Raw genomic sequence first — 20,813 nt, 5'->3', positions numbered from 1 at the left:
GATTCTGTGGAGATTCTGAAGGTCTCACGGTAGAGAATTTTACCCGGAGACAACACAAGGAATAAATCTCATTGGTTAGAAAAAGATTAGCGCTGTTGTCTGAGTGAGAAACAGTGCAGTCGCAGCGAAATAAATACAATATATTTGTTAAAAATAAAAACTTATTATAAAATATAAATTTCTGCAGGGCCAGCAGAGAATGCCTTGCAGGGTGCCGTGTCGTTAGTCAGAAGGTTCCTTGTTCCGAAATTACTATCCCTATCTCTAATCCTAACCTAAACATAACCGCAAGCACGGGAGCAGTGCATGTTCGGACCAACGGGACTTCGGATCTATGGGCAGTTCCCGCCTTGCAGGCCCTGTCGGCCCTGCACCAGTGATGGAAACTAAATGAAAACTATAAGCTACGATGCTATATGCGACGCGCTGTGAGCTTGTAGATCTGCTATTTTCAGCAAGCGTAAAATCAGCCATTACAACAGCATCAAGGGCCGCCAAAATACATTTTAGTCGACAAAATCAACTGTAGATTTAGTCGACTAAAATCCTATGATATTTAGTCGACTTGAGTAACACTAAAACATTCCAGGTGACTAAAATGTGACTAAAACTAAAGGAAAACTATTCAAGAGACTATGACTAAACTAAACACTGGTACTGTCTCCTCTTATCTCCTCTCCACTGGTTTTCTTTCCTCTCCTTTCCTTTCCTCTCCTCTCCTCTGTTCTTCCTCTTCTCTGTGCTATTCTTTTCGTCTTCTCTTCTCTCCACATCTCTCCTTTCCTCTCTGAACAGGGCTGATGTCCAGATGGTCTCTTCCTCCATGTGCGTTCCAGTCCAGCTCTCGCTGACCGGTTCATGGACCACGGACAGGCCCAGCATCCACGGTCACCGCTCCTCGCCCACACCCCCACCCCACTGCACACCACATCCATAACCCCTTCCTCCCCGTAACCCCTTTCCCTCAGCCACCCCCCCTTTCCTCTCATCCCTCACCACATTCTCTCTCTCTCTCACTCTCTGCCAAACCCATCCCCATTCCGTTTTTACCCATGCCACAGCCGACCATGATCGCACGCCTTCCCGTCCTAATCCTGGTCGTCACAATCTGCCGGAGTGTCGTGCTCTCCGGAGTGGACCCCCCGCAGGCCCGCCGGGAGATTCGCATCGAGGGGGACCTGGTGCTCGGCGGCCTCTTCCCGGTGCACGAGAAGGGGGCCGGCATGGAGGAGTGCGGCCGCGTGAACGAGGACCGGGGGATCCAGAGGCTGGAGGCCATGCTGTTCGCCATCGACCAAATCAACGGCAACCCCGACCTGCTGCCCGGCGTCTCGCTGGGCGTTCACATCCTGGACACCTGCTCACGAGACACCTATGCACTGGAACAGGTGTCTCACGTGGTCTATTAAAGCTGTATATTGACTTGGTCGCCTGATAACTTGTTCTAGACTAACTTGGCCATGCACAGCATTAAAAAAGGATATTTTTAAAATAAATTATATATTATATGATTATATATTAGTGATCCTCCTGAAATCATCTAGCTTGTTCAATGTGTTGCTTATTTGATCAAGTATTCACAGCTGCCTCTAATGATGTCCTGATATCCCAGCTGCAACTTAATTTGAATGTCCCATGCACACTCAGGGCTCCATCTCGCGCCAGGAGCCCTATTTCCTCAATTTGGGGAATTAGTATTGTGTAAGAGGCATCCCCCCATAAAAAATGCTATCTTGTGCCACCACCTAAATCCTTAAAACACCTCCGCTACCCATTACATTATGCATAGGTGTGGTTTGGGCGTTATGCAACGTGTGCCAGATACCATTGCCTTTTAAGAGATCTATTATCCATAATCCATTATGCCCTGGATCTTGCCTTATGGAAGAGAGGGTTTTGTGTCCAGTATCTGACTATTCTGCCATCCACTCCGCGACCAACACAGCTAAGTTGTAGGGGTGTGCTGAAATATCGATATGGTGATATATATATCGATACGTCCTCCCGCGATAAATAATCGATATTGATTATTAAAATATCGATATCGGAAAAGAAAAAAAACTTGTTGTTCATAATGAAGTGATGAACAACATGTTTAGAAAAGGAGGAAATGACAGCTAAAATAAAGCAAATCCCACTCAGATTCCACAGCAACCAGAAGTACTGAATTACTGGATGGTGATTTGTCCAAAGTCTCCAAACAGCTTTGTGGGAATACGAAATGCTGCATTTTTTCAGTTCCAAGTATTTTGTAGTTGCAGATATCGTGATATATCGTTGATGAAATTTCATACAATATATCGATATATCGCAAATATCGCAATATATCGAATATCGTGATATTATCGTTATCGAGGGCCTAATATCGCGATATATATCGTATCGTGAGGAACCCATATCGTCCCACCCCTACTAAGTTGTGCTGGACAACCCCCCGAGTGTTGTTTCTTTTTCTTTTTTCTTTTCTCTCCACAGAAATGCACAAAAAACACACGTCATTTCATTGACTCACAGCTAGCTCAAATCAGGACCATTTTTTTAAATTCAAAGTGCTGTGTAATCTGTAAATTGCGATCTTTCATTTGGTATCTAGATCGCGAGTGTACTGCCTCTCTATGAAACGGTATCAAGCGAAAACGGAAGTTCGGGAAATCGGATTAATTAAATAGACTTAAACTGAACTATGGTGAAATCACATTAGAAATAACCCCCATCTAGTATTAAATTTTTTTTTCTACTGATGACGTATCAGTATCAGCACGTGTTACTGATTATGGGGAATTTTACATTATTTAAATCCATTACATATTAGCTGCGTAATGGGGTGATGAAACTGAACGAGGGAATTGCGCACGATGCGCCTTGGCACAAATCTAATAACTTATTTGACTTGACTAGACAATTAAACACAATGAGCACAAGGAATTGACACTCTGATTATGGGAAAATTACAATACGAAGATTTGTGGAGAATTCAGACAGAACGAGACCTCTGAGCTGCAGTGAATGTTTTGCGTTGAGGCAGCTCCAAATCAGGAGCCATTCTTTTATCAAGCGGACTCGCATTACGGGTGGTTTTAAGAGGCACTTTCCGTTGTCCTAAACCTGTGTGCATAAGATAGCAAATATAGGGAAAGTGCATCAACACACCTACAGACACACCTCCACCCGCAAATATATAGGTGTTGGCAAAATGAATAGTGGGTCGTGTGGCCGCAGGATAACGTTTACGCATAGTGGAAGCTCCTAAATGCGTAATTCACGGAAAATGTTTATTACTTGCGGATAAAGCATGGCATAAGATCTAGCCCTCACTGTGAGGAGGCCTAACAACAATCGGGACGAAGTGCTGCACAGATAAATTGTTGGGAAAATGGTCCAGAAAGAAATTGAATGGACTGGACTTGCTGGGTGTTGAAAAGCCGGTCAGCAGGCAACTTTTAGGTTTTGCGGGTCGCGGGACGGGCGGGTCGTTGATTCATATATTGTTTTGCGGGGCAGGTTGGGATGAGTTGGCTCCCGTGGCAGCTGGGCAGCCCGTTCTTACTACCCGATTTCTCCCCAGTGAGAGGTGGGAGGGGCTGGGGGCCGTCTGGACGGCAGACGGCTGTGGAACTTGAAGGACAACAGGATGTATAAAAACAGAAGCGCAACACGAAGATAAAGGAAACATTCAGTATACAAATGTCCAGTTTGCTATAATTCAACTTCTACTAAACTTTGAATTTCTCTAACTATAAACTTCCACGACAGCAGACAAGTACAAATATAATTTATGAAAAGGCTACTACAGTGAAGTCGGTTCACGGAAGTTGTTGTAGGGCTTACATATACTAAATTATACTAAATTGTTTATAGGGTCAATATAAGTAAAATAATATAGCCTTTCCATCTTTTTATATTTTTCCAAAAAGAATACAAATAGCCAATAGCATATTACAAGTTATGAATCTTGAACATAAGGCAACTAAAACAATTGTAAAGGTTGTTTGTTGTAGTAAATAAGACAGTGTGTTTGAATCTGCATACAGGGCTCTCGCCCTCCCACCCTCACTGGGGAGAAATTGGACCGGAAAAACAGGGACGGGCAGGTTATGAAAAAAACCTGGCACACGCATCACTAATATATTATATTATACACACATGTACACACTCACAACTTCACAAGCACATGTGTCACGCACACACACACACACACACACACACACACACACACACACACACACACACACACACACACACACACACACAGACACAGTAATGGAAGTGTAATGAGCTAAATGAACCGAATAATCAAATATGCCAGAATTCTCCTTTAGGGATTGTTTTTATCTTAATTTAAAAACAGAATGAGGATTTCGTTGTGGAGCTACTAGAGAAAGGAAGCATCCAGCGTAACATGTTTAAGACGCTATTGTCTTGATGAGAATTAAGTCTGCTTTTTAACCACTTCAATATTGTCATCCCTATTTATTTAGGCATGACATTATAGGTAAAAAGAAAATCTAAATTAATTGCAGGCTAATCTGTGATATGTCGTCATATGACATTGACCATAAAGGCAAATTATGCTTTCCCAGTTTTAATGGGTTTAAAATTAACACTCTTTCATACGTGTCCCCATGGTTGCGTTCGGCAGGCTCTGGAGTTTGTGCGAGCATCCCTGACCAAGGTGGACGACACAGAGTTCATCTGCCCAGACGGCTCGTACGCCCTGCAGGACGACAGCCCCCTGGCCATCGCTGCGGTCATCGGAGGGTCCTACAGCAGCGTCTCCATACAGGTAACAACACAGATTAGAGCAGGGGTTCCCATCATAGACATACAGTAGAAAGGTACAGTTGGGTGCCACCGATATTGTCCCTTATCATTTGACCCATTTAGGCCTGACCTCAAAATTTTAAAAAATCCTTCTAAATCCTCCAGTTTTCTGAAATAAATATTTTCACGATTTTTCAAAAATAGCAGACCTACAAGCTCATAGCGCGCCACTCGGTGGCGCGCTATGAGCTTGTAGATCTGCTGTTTTTCAATAGCTAAATTATAACATAATGTTTAAAACACCAAAAGGGGTTCCCGCCCAAAATGGGTTAACTGTCCTTTTGCGCAGATCACGCAAACCTAAGCAAAAAGAAAAGGACAATATCGATGGCCTCCAACTGTATAGACGCCTCTTCCGGCTCTGGGGCGAATGCTCTCAAGGGAGGGCAAGCTTCCCCGTTGGTGCTTCTTCACAGAAGCTTCCATGTGCGTCACAGAGCGGATGTTTGGGTCTGACAAGTCCCGGAAAAGACGCTCTGTGATTGGCCAGTATAGTCACTTGAGTGGCAGCGTGGCGTAGTATGCCTTCCGCACTTCCACCCCAGAGTTTTCTTTTGGGGGGGGGCACTAGTAATGATGATCAGAATAGAGATTCTGCACTCCCCCACCTTTAGCTCTGAGAGTGTAACATTGTACACTCTGACAGTGTATATTTGTGCAGTGTAGAATTTACAAGTGGATAGATGAACATTTATCTTGACTGTGCACTTTGTGCATGCAGGCAAGCAGACACACAGGTTTGGCAGATTACAGACACACAGGTTCGTTGGGCAGATTACAGCAATTTACAGACAAACAGATTAGGCAGATTACAGACACTGACAGACATTCCATCGCTATCACTATCATCCACTAACTGTATGTACACCATGAAATCTGAGAGTGCAAAAATGAATCCACAACGGGTCCATTTTTACACACTCACACAAGATACATTTACTGCATGAGTAGCCTCTCTCTCTCTCTCTCTCTCTCTCTCTCTCTCTCTCTCTCTCTCTCTTTTGTTCCGTGACACATTGGCATGGCCGAATCATGATCATCTCAGCTGCGTATGTGTGCCTATATCGATATGAATCATGTTCCGTCGGTGTCGTATTGTGTGCTCTCCACTTGCTCTCGCAGCAGAGTGCTGGCATTTGCATAGTTTAGCATAAAACCTCCCTCTCTCCTACTCGTCCGTGACTGCACAAAAAACCCTCCTGCCTCTCACACTCTCTCTCTCTCTCTCTCTCTCTCTCTCTCTATCTCTCTCTCCCTCTCTCTCTCTCTCTCTCTCTCACTCACTCTCTCACTCACTCAATCCCCCTTTCTTTCTTTCTTTCTTTCTTTCTTTCTTTCTTTCTTTCTTTCTTTCTTTCTTTCTTTCTTTCGGTGTCTCCCCGTAGTCGACCTCTTCCATCCCGTTCGTTTAGCCCTCCATTCCCCGTCCATCATCACACACAATAACTAGAAAAAGTGCCCTTCTGGGCACAGGTCTCCACCAGGAGGATAGGAGTGTGTGTGATGTTTGGCAAAATGTTTAGGAGTATATAAAAAAAATTTGTTTGTTTGTTTTTTGCAACAATTTTCTTCATTTTGTAGAGGATAGAATTCTGGATGAGCAGGACATGTGCAGCATTTTGTACAAAACGGGCCACTCTTGATCACATGACTACAGAGATCATGTGTACCGATTTGCGTGAGATTTGGATGAAATCTGTGCGACTAACATAAACAATGTGTTTTGCAGAAATCGGCCTCATGGTGGCGCTATAACCGGCAGATGTGGAGGGATGCAGGGAAAATGTTTTTCCATGGCCTTTAGGGAGTGCACGTACATAAGTTGCATACAGATCGATGCAGTTACTGTATAGGTAAAAACAGGAATTGCCCTGCTCTTAGCCAATCAGGATGGAAGATGGGAAATGGTGCAGATCCGTGTTGATCACATGACTATGGAGATAGTGTATACCGAATTGTGTGATGTATGGATAAAATGTGTACGAGTAATATACAGAAATGTGTTTTGCCTAAATCGCCCTCATGGTGGCGCTATAACATGCCGTTGAGGAATATTTGGGGCAGAGGTTCATCGTTGGCATCCAGGGAGTATGTGTGCAAAGTTTGGCATGGATCAGGCCAACGTGCCGGAGATTAGCTGTTAACGGACGGACGGACGGAAGGAAGGACGGACACACGCACACACACACACACACACACACACACACACACACACACACACACACACACACACACACACACGGACGGAGTGCAAAACATACTCTCTCCCCATGCCTTCGGCCTGGTGGAGACAATAATGCTGTAGGCCTATATTTCAACTGCTGCTTGTTTTTGGTGGAGTTTGTGTTGTTGCTGCTGCTGTGGGTGATTTAACCAGACCAGACTTACTGCTCTACTACTCCAACTAATACGTGCTTTTACTTCCCTGATTCTCGCGCCAGGGAAGTCTCTCTCTCTCTCTCTCTCTCTCTCTCGCTCTCTCTCTCTCTCTCTCTCTCTCGCGCTTTCATATGCACTTTCGCTCTCTGTGGCTCTCTGCCTCTAAATGAAGTAGTATGTGTATACATGCGCAACTAAATGCCAATGTCTGGCAGTCGTTTGCATAGCAGCCATCCTCTTCTATGTGGCGTGCGTGCGTGCGTGCGTGCGTGCGTGCGTGCGTGCGTGCGTGCGTGCATGCGTGCGTGCATGCGTGTGAATGCCTGGGAGTGTGACTCGCATTAGAAACAGGAATGGAAACACACAGCACCGCTCTACTGCACCAGTTTCTCCAAGTTCAGTTTTGCTATACTACAATACATCCTCCTTCCCTTCCCTCCCCTCCCCTGCTCTACTCTCTCCCTGTGGCTCCCCGCCAGCAGTAGAGTCAAACTCATTCACTGGTCCCATGGGTGCTCACCACACTGGGCAAGACCTACGTTGTAGAGGGTATCTTTTTTGGGGGGGGCGGAAGTTGCGGGATTTTGGCGGAAGTACTGCTCAAGAAAATAATGTTGACGCTTTACAAATCAGTTTACATTCTCTGTGAATGAAACAAGTCTTATGATTGGTCGAAAAAATATCGTATCCGGGGGAAATACATCTGACGGATGTTCCAGCCCGACACTCTGCCTTGGTTGTGACCAGGCTTTTCTCTTGGCAGATGAGTAATGCAGGGTGATACAGTGGTGCAGTGGCGTTTTAGACCAGTGGTTTTCAACCAGTGGTCCAGGGACCACCAGTGGTCCTTGAGGAGGTTCCAGGTGGTCCAGGAGGTGATGGAGAGTTGGTAACCAAATGGACCTTTATTGTCTCCACCAGGCCGAAGGCATGGGGAGAGAGTATGTTTTGCACTCCGTCCGTGTGTCCTTCCTTCCTTCCGTCCGTCCGTCCTTCCGTCCGTCCGTTATCAGCTAATCTCCGGCACCGTTGGCCCGATTTATGCCAAACTGTGCACACACACTCCCTGGATGCCAACGACGAACCTCTGCCCCAAATATTCCTCAACGGCCTGTTATAGCGCCACCATGAGGCCGATTTAGGCAAAACACATTTCTGTAGATAACTCGTACACATTTTATCCATACATCACACAATTCGGTATACACTATCTCCATAGTCATGTGATCAACACAGATCTGCACAATTTCCCATCTTCCATCCTGATTGGCTAAGATTGGCTTCCAAAGCTCACATGATTGGTCCGTTTCGAACAAAATGCCACAAATCACAAACACAGTGTCCAATTTCCATCAAATTATAGACGCACATTTCCACTAGGCCGAGGACGACATGCCACTATTTCTTTCCCAAATCAGCCTCAGGGTGGCGCTATAACAGGCCAATTCCTGTTTTTACCTATAACTGCATCCACAACTTATGCATACGCACTCCCTAGAGGCCATGGAAAAACATTTTCCCTGCATCCCTCCACATCTGCCGGTTATAGCGCCACCATGAGGCCGATTTCTGCAAAACACATTGTTTATGTTACTCGCACAGATTTCATCCAAATCTCACGAAAATCGGTACACATGATCTCTGTAGTCATGTGATCAAGACGAGCCTGTTGGATTTCTCAGATTCTACACTGATTAGCTAAGATTGCCTTCCAAAGTTTTCAGGAGTAGCCTGTTTTGTACTGCTCATCCAGAATTCTATCCTCAGAGATGCTATGAGTGATCTGGCTCTGCATTTCCTCAACAAAATGAAGAAAATTGTTGCAAGAAACAAAAAAACATGTTTATATTACTCTGAACATTTTGCCAAACATCACACACACTCATATCCTCCTGGTGGAGACCTGTGCCCAGAAGGGCACTTTTTCTAGTTAGATCTTAAACTCTTGGGAGTGTAAAATGAAACCAAATGGACCTCTACAGGTCCATTTGGTTTAAATTAGTTAATTTAAAGTTAAATATCTGCATTACTTAATTTCCAAGAAGTTTACACTAGAGAATGTAGAATATTTGTTAGTTTGATCACGGTTTGCCTGTTATCTCTCCTATGGTACCAACATCAATACAGTATGGAATTGTGGCCAAAATCGTATCCAAAGATAACAAAATATTGTTTCGTTTTGGGTCTGCAAGGCAAAAATCTCATCAAATGGTGGTCCGTGGCTAAAATGCTGATGAAAAAGGTTTAGTACGCTAACCATACTAACCAATGTATCCTTAATATCATTGACATATAAACACAATATTATGACATAATGCTATCCTTCAGTGACCACAAAGTCAGTCAGAAGGTTTATGAGACATGCAGGGCCAAAGCATTTCCGGGGGTCCGACTCCCCAGCCCCAAAAACGTTGAGAACCACTGCTTTACACCACTGATTGTCCTCCTCCTGCACTCTGTGTGTCTCCAGGTGGCCAACCTCCTCCGACTCTTCCAGATCCCTCAGATCAGCTACGCCTCCACCAGCGCCAAGCTCAGCGACAAGAGCCGCTACGACTACTTTGCCCGCACCGTGCCGCCCGACTTCTACCAGGCCAAGGCCATGGCCGAGATCCTGCGGCTCTTCAACTGGACGTACGTGTCCACCGTGGCGTCGGAGGGTGACTACGGCGAGACGGGCATCGAGGCCTTCGAGCAGGAGGCGCGCATGAGGAACATCTGCATCGCCACCTCCGAGAAGGTAAGTGTACACACTGTGGAGCGCTGTTTCCCAAATAGTGGGTGTCGGGACCCATTTTTAATTATTATTATTTGAAAACATTTTCCAAAAACGTTTTTTTCTGAGCTCAATTGCACCCAAAAAATCTGAACTTTTAGTGCTCTGATTTTCCTGCTGTTCGTAATGTCACAGCCTGCAAATCCCATGTTAATGGGATTCGCCAGCAGATGTCACTGTTTTGCCTTTTTCATTGCAGCTCAAAAGGCCTCCAAACCCCAGAGAAAACTCCAGACCACAGAAAATCCATTTTAGGTCATGAAACCTAAAAGAAAAACAAAAAATGAAAATAAATGAAAATTAACAAAATCTAAAGATTTTTATTTTTCAGTAATGTCATGAAGAAATGAAGAAAAATCTAAGAAATTCCATAAATTACAACACATGTTTAAGAAGTATACAGTGAAAATAGCCAATCTACCAGGTCACAACGTGGCGCAAAGCGACACTCAAATGATGAGAATCACTGCTAGAGCCCTGCCATCATATTTAAGGGCTTTTGGCACTCCATTTGTATACAAATGGAACAAATTGGACCATAACAGGTCCATTTGGTTCCATTTGTACTCTCTCAGAGTTAAGTTGACATTGACATTGAGAAAATAAGAAATTGGAAAAAAATAAGAACAGATTAAAACTATTACTATAGGTAGGCCTACTCTATTGTGGAGTCATACGTTGTTTTTTGTAGTTTTTTGTTGTTTTTTCAACAACTGTTTCAATTGTCCTTTAATTCTGGGAGTGCATACAAACTGAACCAAATGGACCCTTTTGGGTTCCATTTGTACAGCCCCAGAGTTAAAAATGGCTAAAGTAATGACAAAGTAATGGCTAAAGCAGTGATTCTCCAGCTTTTTTTAAATAAATATTTCCAAATTAATGTGAATTTGACCACAGAACCCCATCTGAAAATATGTTGTTCCGGCGACCCCCATACAAGTTTTATGTTGTCAAAATAGCGCTTACGTTGCACAAACTGTATGACGGAAGCATTTGGAAAATTGCGTGAGCCAACAGTCTCGAGGCTCGAGAGACTACGTGTCAGGCTATACTTCTATAGCTATGCCTGATTGTTAATTCCTTGAGTCCATTTCGGTTATCAAGGTTACGATTTTAAATAGGCTATCAGTCTTGCTTTTCACGGCCTAAGAGAGAGTGAGAGAGAGAGAGAGAGAGAGAGAGAGAGAGAGAGAATAATGCATCGTTATTGCCTGTCTTATTAAAAAGATAAAGCTCCAATTGAATGGAACAACAGCCAAGTCATTTAAAAGTTTAAAAGTTTTACGTCCCTATCCAGGGTGCAAAAGGCCTAGGTTTTTATTTTTTTCTCTGCCGCAGGGGTGAGGAGTGGTGCAGAGTGGGGGGCCTGGTGAGGAGTGGGGGGCCTGGTGAGGAGTGGTGCAGGGGTGCAGAGTGGGGGGCCTGGTGAGGAGTGGGGGGCCTGGTGAGGAGTGGGGGGCCTGGTGAGGAGTGGTGCAGGGGTGAGGAGTGGGGGGCCTGGTGAGGAGTGGGGAGCCTGGTGAGGAGTGGTGCAGGGGTGAGGAGTGGGGGGCCTGGTGAGGAGTGGTGCAGGGGTGAGGAGTGGGGGGCCTGGTGAGGAGTGGGGGGCCTGGTGAGGAGTGGGGGGCCTGGTGAGGAGTGGTGCAGGGGTGAGGAGTGGGGGGCCTGGTGAGGAGTGGGGAGCCTGGTGAGGAGTGGTGCAGGGGTGAGGAGTGGGGGGCCTGGTGAGGAGTGGGGGGCCTGGTGAGGAGTGGTGCAGGGGTGAGGAGCGGGGGGCCTGGTGAGGAGTGGTGCATGGGTGAGGAGTGGGGGGCTTGGTGAGGAGTGGGGGGCCTGGTGAGGAGTGGGGAGCCTGGTGAGGAGTGGTGCAGGGGTGAGGAGTGGGGGGCCTGGTGAGGAGTGGGGGGCCTGGTGAGGAGTGGTGCAGGGGTGAGGAGCGGGGGGCCTGGTGAGGAGTGGTGCATGGGTGAGGAGTGGGGGGCTTGGTGAGGAGTGGGGGGCCTGGTGAGGAGTGGGGAGCCTGGTGAGGATCGAGTGGGGGGCTTGGTGAGGAGTGGGGGCTTGGTGAGGAGTGGGGGGGGCCTGGTGAGAAATGGGGGGCTTGGTGAGGAGTGGGGGGCCTGGTGAGGAGTGGTGGGGGGCCTGGTGAGGAGTGGGGGGCCTGGTGAGGAGTGGGGAGCCTGGTGAGGAGTGGGGAGCCTGGTGAGGAGTGGGGAGCCTGGTGCTTGCAGAGTGGGGGGCCTGGTAAGAGGGTCTATGAACATGCGCAACTCTCCCCTGAGTATACCCGGAGCCTCAAATCTGTGATGTACCAATACATGGCCAATAGAGACCATTCCGCTAAACACGAGGAGAGGGATGTTGACTTTGTGCACTCGTAAAAAAAAGTTTGTCTGAACGCGTCTTATCTTCTCTATAACGCCCAAATGAGGTTTATATTAGAGCAGTGATATCAGTGCTGAAGCAGAAAATGGGGCCTTATCTCAAGCAACTCATCCTGGGTACTTTCACAGTTGTCACATTTTTCATTGCATTCGCCACAGAGGCGCGGTATCACAGATTAGGGAGCGGAACAAGTTATTTTCTTTTCTTTCCCTCTACGGGAGAGCAGTAGAAATGATTATCCAGCCGCCCTCGGGGCACATGCAGCAATGACATATTTTCACACTATATGATTGTAATTCAGTACAGTTTTTCCCTTTAGGTTGTTTGTGAAGGACACGTGAATCAGATGTATTAACACATCTAGATCTGTGTTGCCTTATAGCTTTTAACCACTGTAACCATTACTTTAAACTTTATCTGTTCACTAAATCGTGAAAATGCGTGCAAATCTTTGAATATAATTTTTATTTTCTTTCACAGCAAACCTTTTTAACTCAAATATTGCTTATCCCTGGAACAACATATTGGCCAAAGAAAATTCTGGGGGGGTCCTTGACATGAAAAAGTTTGAGAACCACTGATAAAGAAACATATGGTTTTTCAGAAAACTGTTAGAAGACATTTTGTAGAATCAGGTCCTCTTCAGGTCTTAATGGGTTAACTATACTCGGTCCTCCTAACCAGGTGGGGCGCTCTAACGCCAAGAAGGCCTACGAGGCTGTGATCCGCCAGCTCCTCCAGAAGCCCAACGCGCGCGTGGCCGTTCTCTTCCTGCGCAGCGACGACGCCCGGGAGCTGCTGTCGGCCGCCGCCCGCCTCAACGCCTCCTCCTTCGTCTGGGTGGCCAGCGACGGCTGGGGCGCCCAGGAGAGCATCGTCAAGGGCAATGAGGTCACGGCCGAGGGCGCCATCACCCTGGAGCTGGCCGCCAACCCCTTGCCTGAGTTCAACCGCTACTTCCTGGGCCTGGACCCGGTCAGGAACAACCGCAACCCCTGGTACGTACTGTCACGATCTGCATTTTTCACACGTTCCTGTTTTCTAGTCATAGTTAGGGTTTTACATTTCTGTTGTGTTCCTTTGATTCTGTAGCCTGGGCAGCATTCCCTTTCGGGTTTATGATCCGGTCAGGAGCGGATGATATTGTTATGTCATGTGACTTGCACTACGCCACATCAAGGCGTTTTATTGGGAAGGTATTATTCTTCCTGTTTGAGGGAAAGGATGTTCTGGTATAGAGGGTTCCGGCCTGATGACTACAAAACAATGACTACAACATAACATAACAATATCATCCGCTCCCGACCGGATAACACAGAAATCTAGTAACACAGACCAGGCTTTCCTCCGAGGTGGAGAGCCTGGTGACGCAAGGTTATTGATTCTGTGGTATTGTTGCCTTGTTTCTTAGTTTTGCAGTGAGTTTTACTTTACACAGTTTTTTTTGTACTTTGTTGTGTTTCCTGTTTTTCTCATGTTACCTGTCTTGTCTCACCTGTGATTCACCTGTGATTTCATAAACTTTGTCCTACACAAACATAAAATTCCCATTGACAATGAATAGAGAATTGATAGTGTCTGAGCAGGCATAGTGTCTATTTTTGTCCTACACAAACATTAAATTCCCATTGACAATGAATGGAGAATTTTACGTCATAGTGTCTGAGCAAATAGACATAGTGTCTATGTTATGTCATGATGATGTACTTGATGTAACTGGGACGCGTTGGCCCCAAAAAAACGGAAGCGCTTTGCCGACGCGTCAAATTACAGCCACGCGCAAGCGTCATTTCCATCCACCAGCTGTTAATAACCCGGAAGAGACACCTGCTCTAGGCGCTTTCTTGCCACCTCTTGACACGTATATGTTTGGGTGTACCCATTTGGGTCCTACCCTCTTGACTCCACCGTGACAGGTACAGGGAATTCTGGGAGCAGAGACACCAGTGCTCCCTGGGAGGAGGAGGCGCGGTATCCGGAGAGAGAGGAGGGACTTCCGCTCTCCCACTGTGCCGCGACGGCCTGTCGGTGGATAAGGAGACCTTCGAGCCGGAGTCCAAGATCATGTTCGTGGTGAATGCCGTATACGCCATGGCTCACGCCCTCCACGGCATGCAGCGGAGCCTGTGCGCCAACACCACCAAGCTGTGTGACGCCATGAAGGCCTTGGATGGACGCCGCCTCTACAGGGATTATCTCCTCAATGTCAGCTTTGCAGGTAAGAGCATGGGAAAAAAGGGGGAAGAGGGGAAGATCAAACCAGAGGAGATGAGAAAACACAGAGATGTCATTAGAGGACTGATGCATATAAATTTAGGATAAGGGAAGGATCGAAGACCAATCAATCATCTGGACTCTGGAGGAGTACCGTGGAGGAGAATTTGTAAGAATGTAATAGAGTACAAGTACTCAAGTCAGAAGGACTGTAAACCTTTTAAACAAGTGAATATTAACTTTATCTTTACTGTTATAATGTTCAACTGTAACTCTATAGTAATACCTTTTAAGGATAAATACTTTAGAGGAAAACTATAATACTAAAAGGAAAGAATAGGCAGAGTAGAAGTATCAGTATACCAGAATACCTTAGAATGAGTTTGACACCAGACACGGAAGAAAGAAGTCCACACCAGAGCTATGGGGATTTTCCATTTGATATATATTACAAATCACATCGGGAGAGAAATGGCAGGTCCGTACAGCGTTAAAACGATCTCTCACTGACACATCATCAGTGACAACATTTTATACTACATAAGTCATAACATCCTTTGGACATGGGGAAGTAATGTATTTGAGTTCAGAGGGTAACCCAAAAGTGAATTATGGCGACACCTATTGCCGGGAGGCCTACTTGGGATACGTGGCAAATTATACTTCCGGTAAAATCCCAGAAGAGTGACCGAAGGGAATTGTAGTTCTTTAAGTAAATGTAGTTCACAGCCCAAGTTACTGACAACCAGCTAACGTAACTAGGAGACAATTTGTCTGCTCTGGCACCGTAGCAAGGCCGAATAACATGTTTTCCAACAGATACGCTGGGTGTTTAGGCAAACAGGAGAAAACAATACTTTATCTTCCCGCCAGCTGGGGGGAAGAATTAATACTTATCTAAACGTTGGGCAGAAATTAGATGTAAACTCAGTGGGACACAGGGCATGAAAAATACATAGTTATTGGGAACATGGAAACTACCATCCACCAAAAATAACAGATCTACAGATCTAATAACTCAAAATTATCCATCAACTCCATCGCTTTTTGTGGGTGAAGTGTCATGTGATCAATAATCAATAATCAATCTTCAGGGAATTAAATTAAAATAATATAAGGGTCAATTGGGAGATGAGAAATAAAATTCACTCTATACTAAGGATCAGGATGGGAATAAAAGGGTAACAGGAACAATGAAAAATAAAAAATAGTTTGACTTACGACCAGGCAAGAAATCACTCATTATTTAGATGGTACCGTGGCAGAGAGACAGAATAACTTTTCTCTCTCGAGGTCTTCGGGGTTCCCGAGGAACCCAGCACCGTTGCAGCGTTCCTACGCCGACGTTTAGTGTCAGGGTTTGACAATGTTCTTTAGGGCAGATCTTCGGGGTCCCCGAGGAACCCAGCATCGTTGCAGCACGCCGATGCGCCGTCGAAAGTGTCATTTGACAACAAAGTTCTTTTTAGCAGCGCAGATACTGCGATAGTTCTTCTTCGCTCTTAGTCAGAGCCGAATCTTCGCCCCGCCCCCAGGATGGGTGACATAACAGGTGACCCATAGGTGACAATCTCAGCCTATACTTTCTCATTGACAGATACTTGATCTCTGTGATTCAAACGGGAGAAAACGGCCGGAGATGCACCTAACAGTTCTTATACCAAGCAGAGCTTGGAGAGGGGGGACGGGGTAGTTGATGATGTTATCTTTTGTCGCGCTCCTGCGCCGATCGTAGCAGCTTCCGGGTGAGTCAAATTAGTACCATAAAGGCCAAATATAGAATCAAGTCTATTCCGGGGAGGATATATGCCTAGTCAAGCCAAACTCATGGTGATGAAAACAAAATAATAAAATGAAATGGAAGGGGAAGGTGTCCCTATTCTAAATATCTCAATGTAAGGTCAAGGGATGGTTCGGGGATAATAAAGGTTAAATGTTTACAATGGAGGGATATTCCAAATTCAGAGGTAAAATATGAATCAAATCTAAAATAATAAAAATATAATGAGAGGGATAATGAATCATAATGGAATGGAATTTAGATTGTCCAAAGATGGGATAATTCAGTTAAAATAATCTATATAATGGGGAAGATGGAGATCCTTTTTTTTATAACAAATGGAAAATAGTTTTAATAAAAATAAAAGAAAATAGTCAATTAAGTCAAATTGTCACCTGTCTATACGTCAGGATAAGCGAGCAATCAGTCAGTGTCAGGTAGCTATCAGTCTCCTACTGTCAAATGCAGAGGGAATAGTAGTCTATGTACCGGTAGTCAAGTCCAAAAATAAATGAATAAATGTATGGAAATAATAACGAACATGGTCTGTTTGTCAGTCAAAATAAAATAAGTAAAAATTACAAATAAATCAAATTAAAATAATTAAAATAATCTAATATTAATTAATTGAGGGGAGAAGGGATGATCAAATTAATCCTAATATTAGGTAGGGAGGGGAAACAGCGTTTTAGCAAAATACAGCGTTTTAGCAAAGAAAAACATGGATAAAAACATAAAACAATAATGTGTATGGTGAAACATGAGTGGAATTATAATGTGTTCCCGATGGGAAATCTATGGGCAAATTAAGGCCTAATCATAATGATAAAAGGGCAGTCACTGTTCTGGGGGTTTGGGCCTAATACTAATGATTCAGACGGTTCTCAGTGGGTCGGGGTCTAATGATACTGATTCAGACGGTTCTGAGTGGGTCGGGATCAAGGGTCAAACCTTATAAACAAAGGGAAAGGAATCTCGAGGTCCACAACACATGTCCATTCACTCCATCGCTTTTGTGGGTCTCTAGATTCCTCTGTCCTGACTCGGGTTTGTTCCTGACCACGAAACCACCAGAGATCCGTATCTGTGAGATAAAACAGAAAGACAAAAAACAAACTGGTGAATGAAATGAAACAATAATAATTATAAACAATTCATCAACAGGGTAAACATCAACAGGGTATGTTTTTAAATGAAAATGACTGTTCTACCAACCGCGCATGTACACAGCTTAATGGTGAAGGGAGGGCGTGTAGGTAGACAGGGTATGGTTTAAAAAATGAAAATAAAAATAATAATAAAATATTAATATTTGTACTTCTCCTGACCGTTCTTACAGTACGTATTTACACATTTATATGGAGGGAGGGTACTTAGAGAGACAGACGTTCTCACAGCACGCATTTACACATTTATATGGAGGGAGAGTACTTAGAGATAAGTCAAGGAGAGAGAGAGAGAGAGAGACCCAGCGTTCTACGTACGCATTTACACAGTTGTAAAATGGAGGGAGGATACGCAGAGAGACAGAGTTCTCTAGCGCATGCATTTCACATTTATATGGAGGGAGGTTACGTAGAGACAGGTATCTCAAAAAGAAAAAGAGATAGAGACTCAGCATTCTACGTATGTATGTGCACCTTAAAGAAAAGGGCAGGGAGAATCCGTAAAAAGATATCTCAAATAGAAAACAAAGTATATAGACGAAGATTGCCCAAAAATGGGGCGAAGATTCGTTTACATGTTATGCATAGGATGGGATGTCTTCTGTGCGCCAAATATGCGCAGTGAATACAGACAACTTGTGTCCCGTATATCACTCTGGGATCAGTAAATACAGACAACTGGTGTCTGTATTACTCTGGAAGTAACTCTGGGATCAGTAAATACAGGCAACCTGTGTCTGTATAACTCTGGAAGTAACTATGGGATCTAAGACACACTTCTTTTGCATTCCGGTAGGCTAGTACACAAACTGTCTGTACTCTGTCCCCTGCACGTTTATTTGACGTAGCTAATCGTCACACGCAGGTTTGCCAAAAGAGTCAAGATAGACCGAAATTGACCATGATTGTACACATCAGGTCACAGAGAGACAAGATCTACCTGTAGGAGCCTGCAGAACTCGTTCCAGGCAGAGAAAGAGAGAGTAGAGTACAAATAAAAATAATAATAATCGGGAAATAAAATCTCTTGGGAATAAATCGTCCACTCAAAACAAAACCTGTGAAACACTATTTGTGTCACGTGTGGTGGAAAACCTCTAACTGTTCTTGTGACAGATTCAATCACACTTAGTCCATACCTTAGACTCTTGACCATGTTGTCTGTAACATGGTGTTTATACCTTGACGCGACCTTACGATACATAATTTGGCCTTCTCTGTCCTGAATAACACTATATTAACTATGCTATTTTTTTTGAGCTGTAATGCATTTGTTTCCTTCCACACATGCGTCCATGTGAGGATATGAAAGAAATGTCCATGCAGTCAAAATCATCACTTATTAAACTTCTGTCACTTGGCGAATACAAGAAGAAAACAGCCAGATATAACAGGGAAATAAATGAGGACCGACCCCTGTAGCTGACCATTAAAGTAAAGAATTCTGAAAACTGAACTCCACTGGATGCTGGGGGTTCCCTAATAAAAAACTAGTAATGAGCAAAAAAATATAATCTGAGGCCTGTTGTCTTCATGAACAGTAAAAAACAAGTTTGAATGTAGATGGCTCTCTCTAAAGGTACAGACTGATAGTGCACTGACTATGTTACTAAACAAAATATAAAACTGTCTAAAAATAGGGAAAGCAAATGAAAACAGAAAGAAAAAAAATTCTAGTGTAAGTACTAATCTACAAATGGGAAAACAAATGAAAACAGAAATAAAAATAACTATTTGCATCTACTATACTGTCCTAGCACACAGGGAAATATAAAATGATAATGGTGATAATTTGGTGTTAATACTATAGGGCCAACAGCAACTTCTCCTATGGACCCGCCCTATAGCACCTGAATTGTCAACATCATTTTTTTTTTTTTTTAAATTAAACTTAAAACTTAAAACTTAAATGAATTAAAATTAAAAGCAACATTTTAAATCCAAAATCCAAACCATAAAATGAAAATTCAAAATTCAAAATGTAAAATGTAAAATGTAAAATGTAAAATGTAAAATGTGAAATGTAAAATGTAAAATGTAAAATGTAAAATGTAAAATCCAAAATTCAAAATGTAAAATTCAAAATTTAAAACGTTAAACTCAAAATCCAAAATTTTAAATGTAAAATTCAAAATTCAAAACTTAAAATTTAAAATGTTAAATGTAAAATTCAAAACTTAAAATTTAAAATGTTAAATGTAAAATTCAAAACTTAAAATTTAAAATGTAAAATTCAAAATTTTAAAACTTTTAAACTTAAAAACCGAAATGCAAAACTTAAAACTTAAAATCTAAAATTCAAAATTCAAAATTAAAAACTTAAAATCAAAAATCTAAAATAAATAAATTAAAATTACAATTAAAATTAATACTGGGATTTAACCTAAAAGATAATTAAAATATAATAAAGGAATACTTAATTAATAGTACCGGAGTTCGGATGTAAGCTATAGTTAATGGATGGCCAAGTAATTAATGAGTTAAATCAATGAGGGTTGAAATCAATGGTTGAAATCAGTATGGCATAATGGCATAACTAATGTATTAAATGGACAAGGGGCCCTATCCAAAAAGGATTGTGGGAGTAGTAGTTATTAAATGATGATGAACGGCGGAAACCAGAATGTAATTGAAAAATCACACCCGTGTGAACTGAGTGGTGTGAGGTCTTATATAGCCTGATCAGCTGTGGTCTGACGTAATGTCTGATGTAATGAAATCACACCCGGGTGAACTGGGTGACCGTAGCAACCATGCTAAAAAAAAAAATTCTGCACAGACAGACTAACAAAGCCAGTTGTAGGAGAGGTCCACACCACTCAAAAATAAATGAAATGAAATAATAAAAAAAATAAAGAATGAATTAAATCAATAAGGGGATTGGTTGAAATCAATAATAAATTGTCATACTAAGGCAATTAAATGGTCAAGGGGGTCCTATCTAAAAAAATAAAATGTATGAAATGATGATAAATGGCGGAACACGGAGCCTGACAGATAAATAAATCAATAGTCAATAGTCGTCTCGCATTTCTAATATTTATCAATAATCACACAATAACCAAATGGGGAATTAAGTGGGAATGTAAAATATGAAATGTTCTGGTAGAATGGAGGCTATACGCAAGTACACGTTTGTCACACTCTTAAAATAATGAAATGGGAAATATTAAACTGACCTATTTGTGGAATAGGAAGTTATGATGAGGTGAATTTAAAAGGAAGTGTTCCACACACACACACACACATATATACACACATGCAAACACAGAAACACACATGGAGCAAGATG

The 20,813-nt window shown here is 43.3% G+C and overlaps 1 protein-coding gene across 1 annotated transcript; it reads left to right on the top strand.

The window, feature by feature from the left end:
- Positions 1 to 1,136: 1,136 nt before the first annotated feature.
- On the top strand, positions 1,137 to 14,579 carry LOC306918428 (metabotropic glutamate receptor 3-like; the record flags this gene model as incomplete). Its single annotated transcript, XM_079531333.1, has 5 exons — positions 1,137 to 1,388; positions 4,640 to 4,783; positions 9,671 to 9,940; positions 13,046 to 13,359; positions 14,278 to 14,579. Coding segments are annotated over exons 1-5 (1,195 nt in total), but the record flags the coding sequence as incomplete, so codon positions are not given.
- Positions 14,580 to 20,813: the final 6,234 nt, after the last annotated feature.

The sequence above is a fragment of the Electrona antarctica genome (assembly GCF_951216825.1).
Source record: "Electrona antarctica genome assembly, contig: scaffold_260, whole genome shotgun sequence".
NCBI classification, from domain to species: domain Eukaryota; kingdom Metazoa; phylum Chordata; class Actinopteri; order Myctophiformes; family Myctophidae; genus Electrona; species Electrona antarctica.
This window is presented reverse-complemented; position numbering and strand designations above follow the sequence as displayed.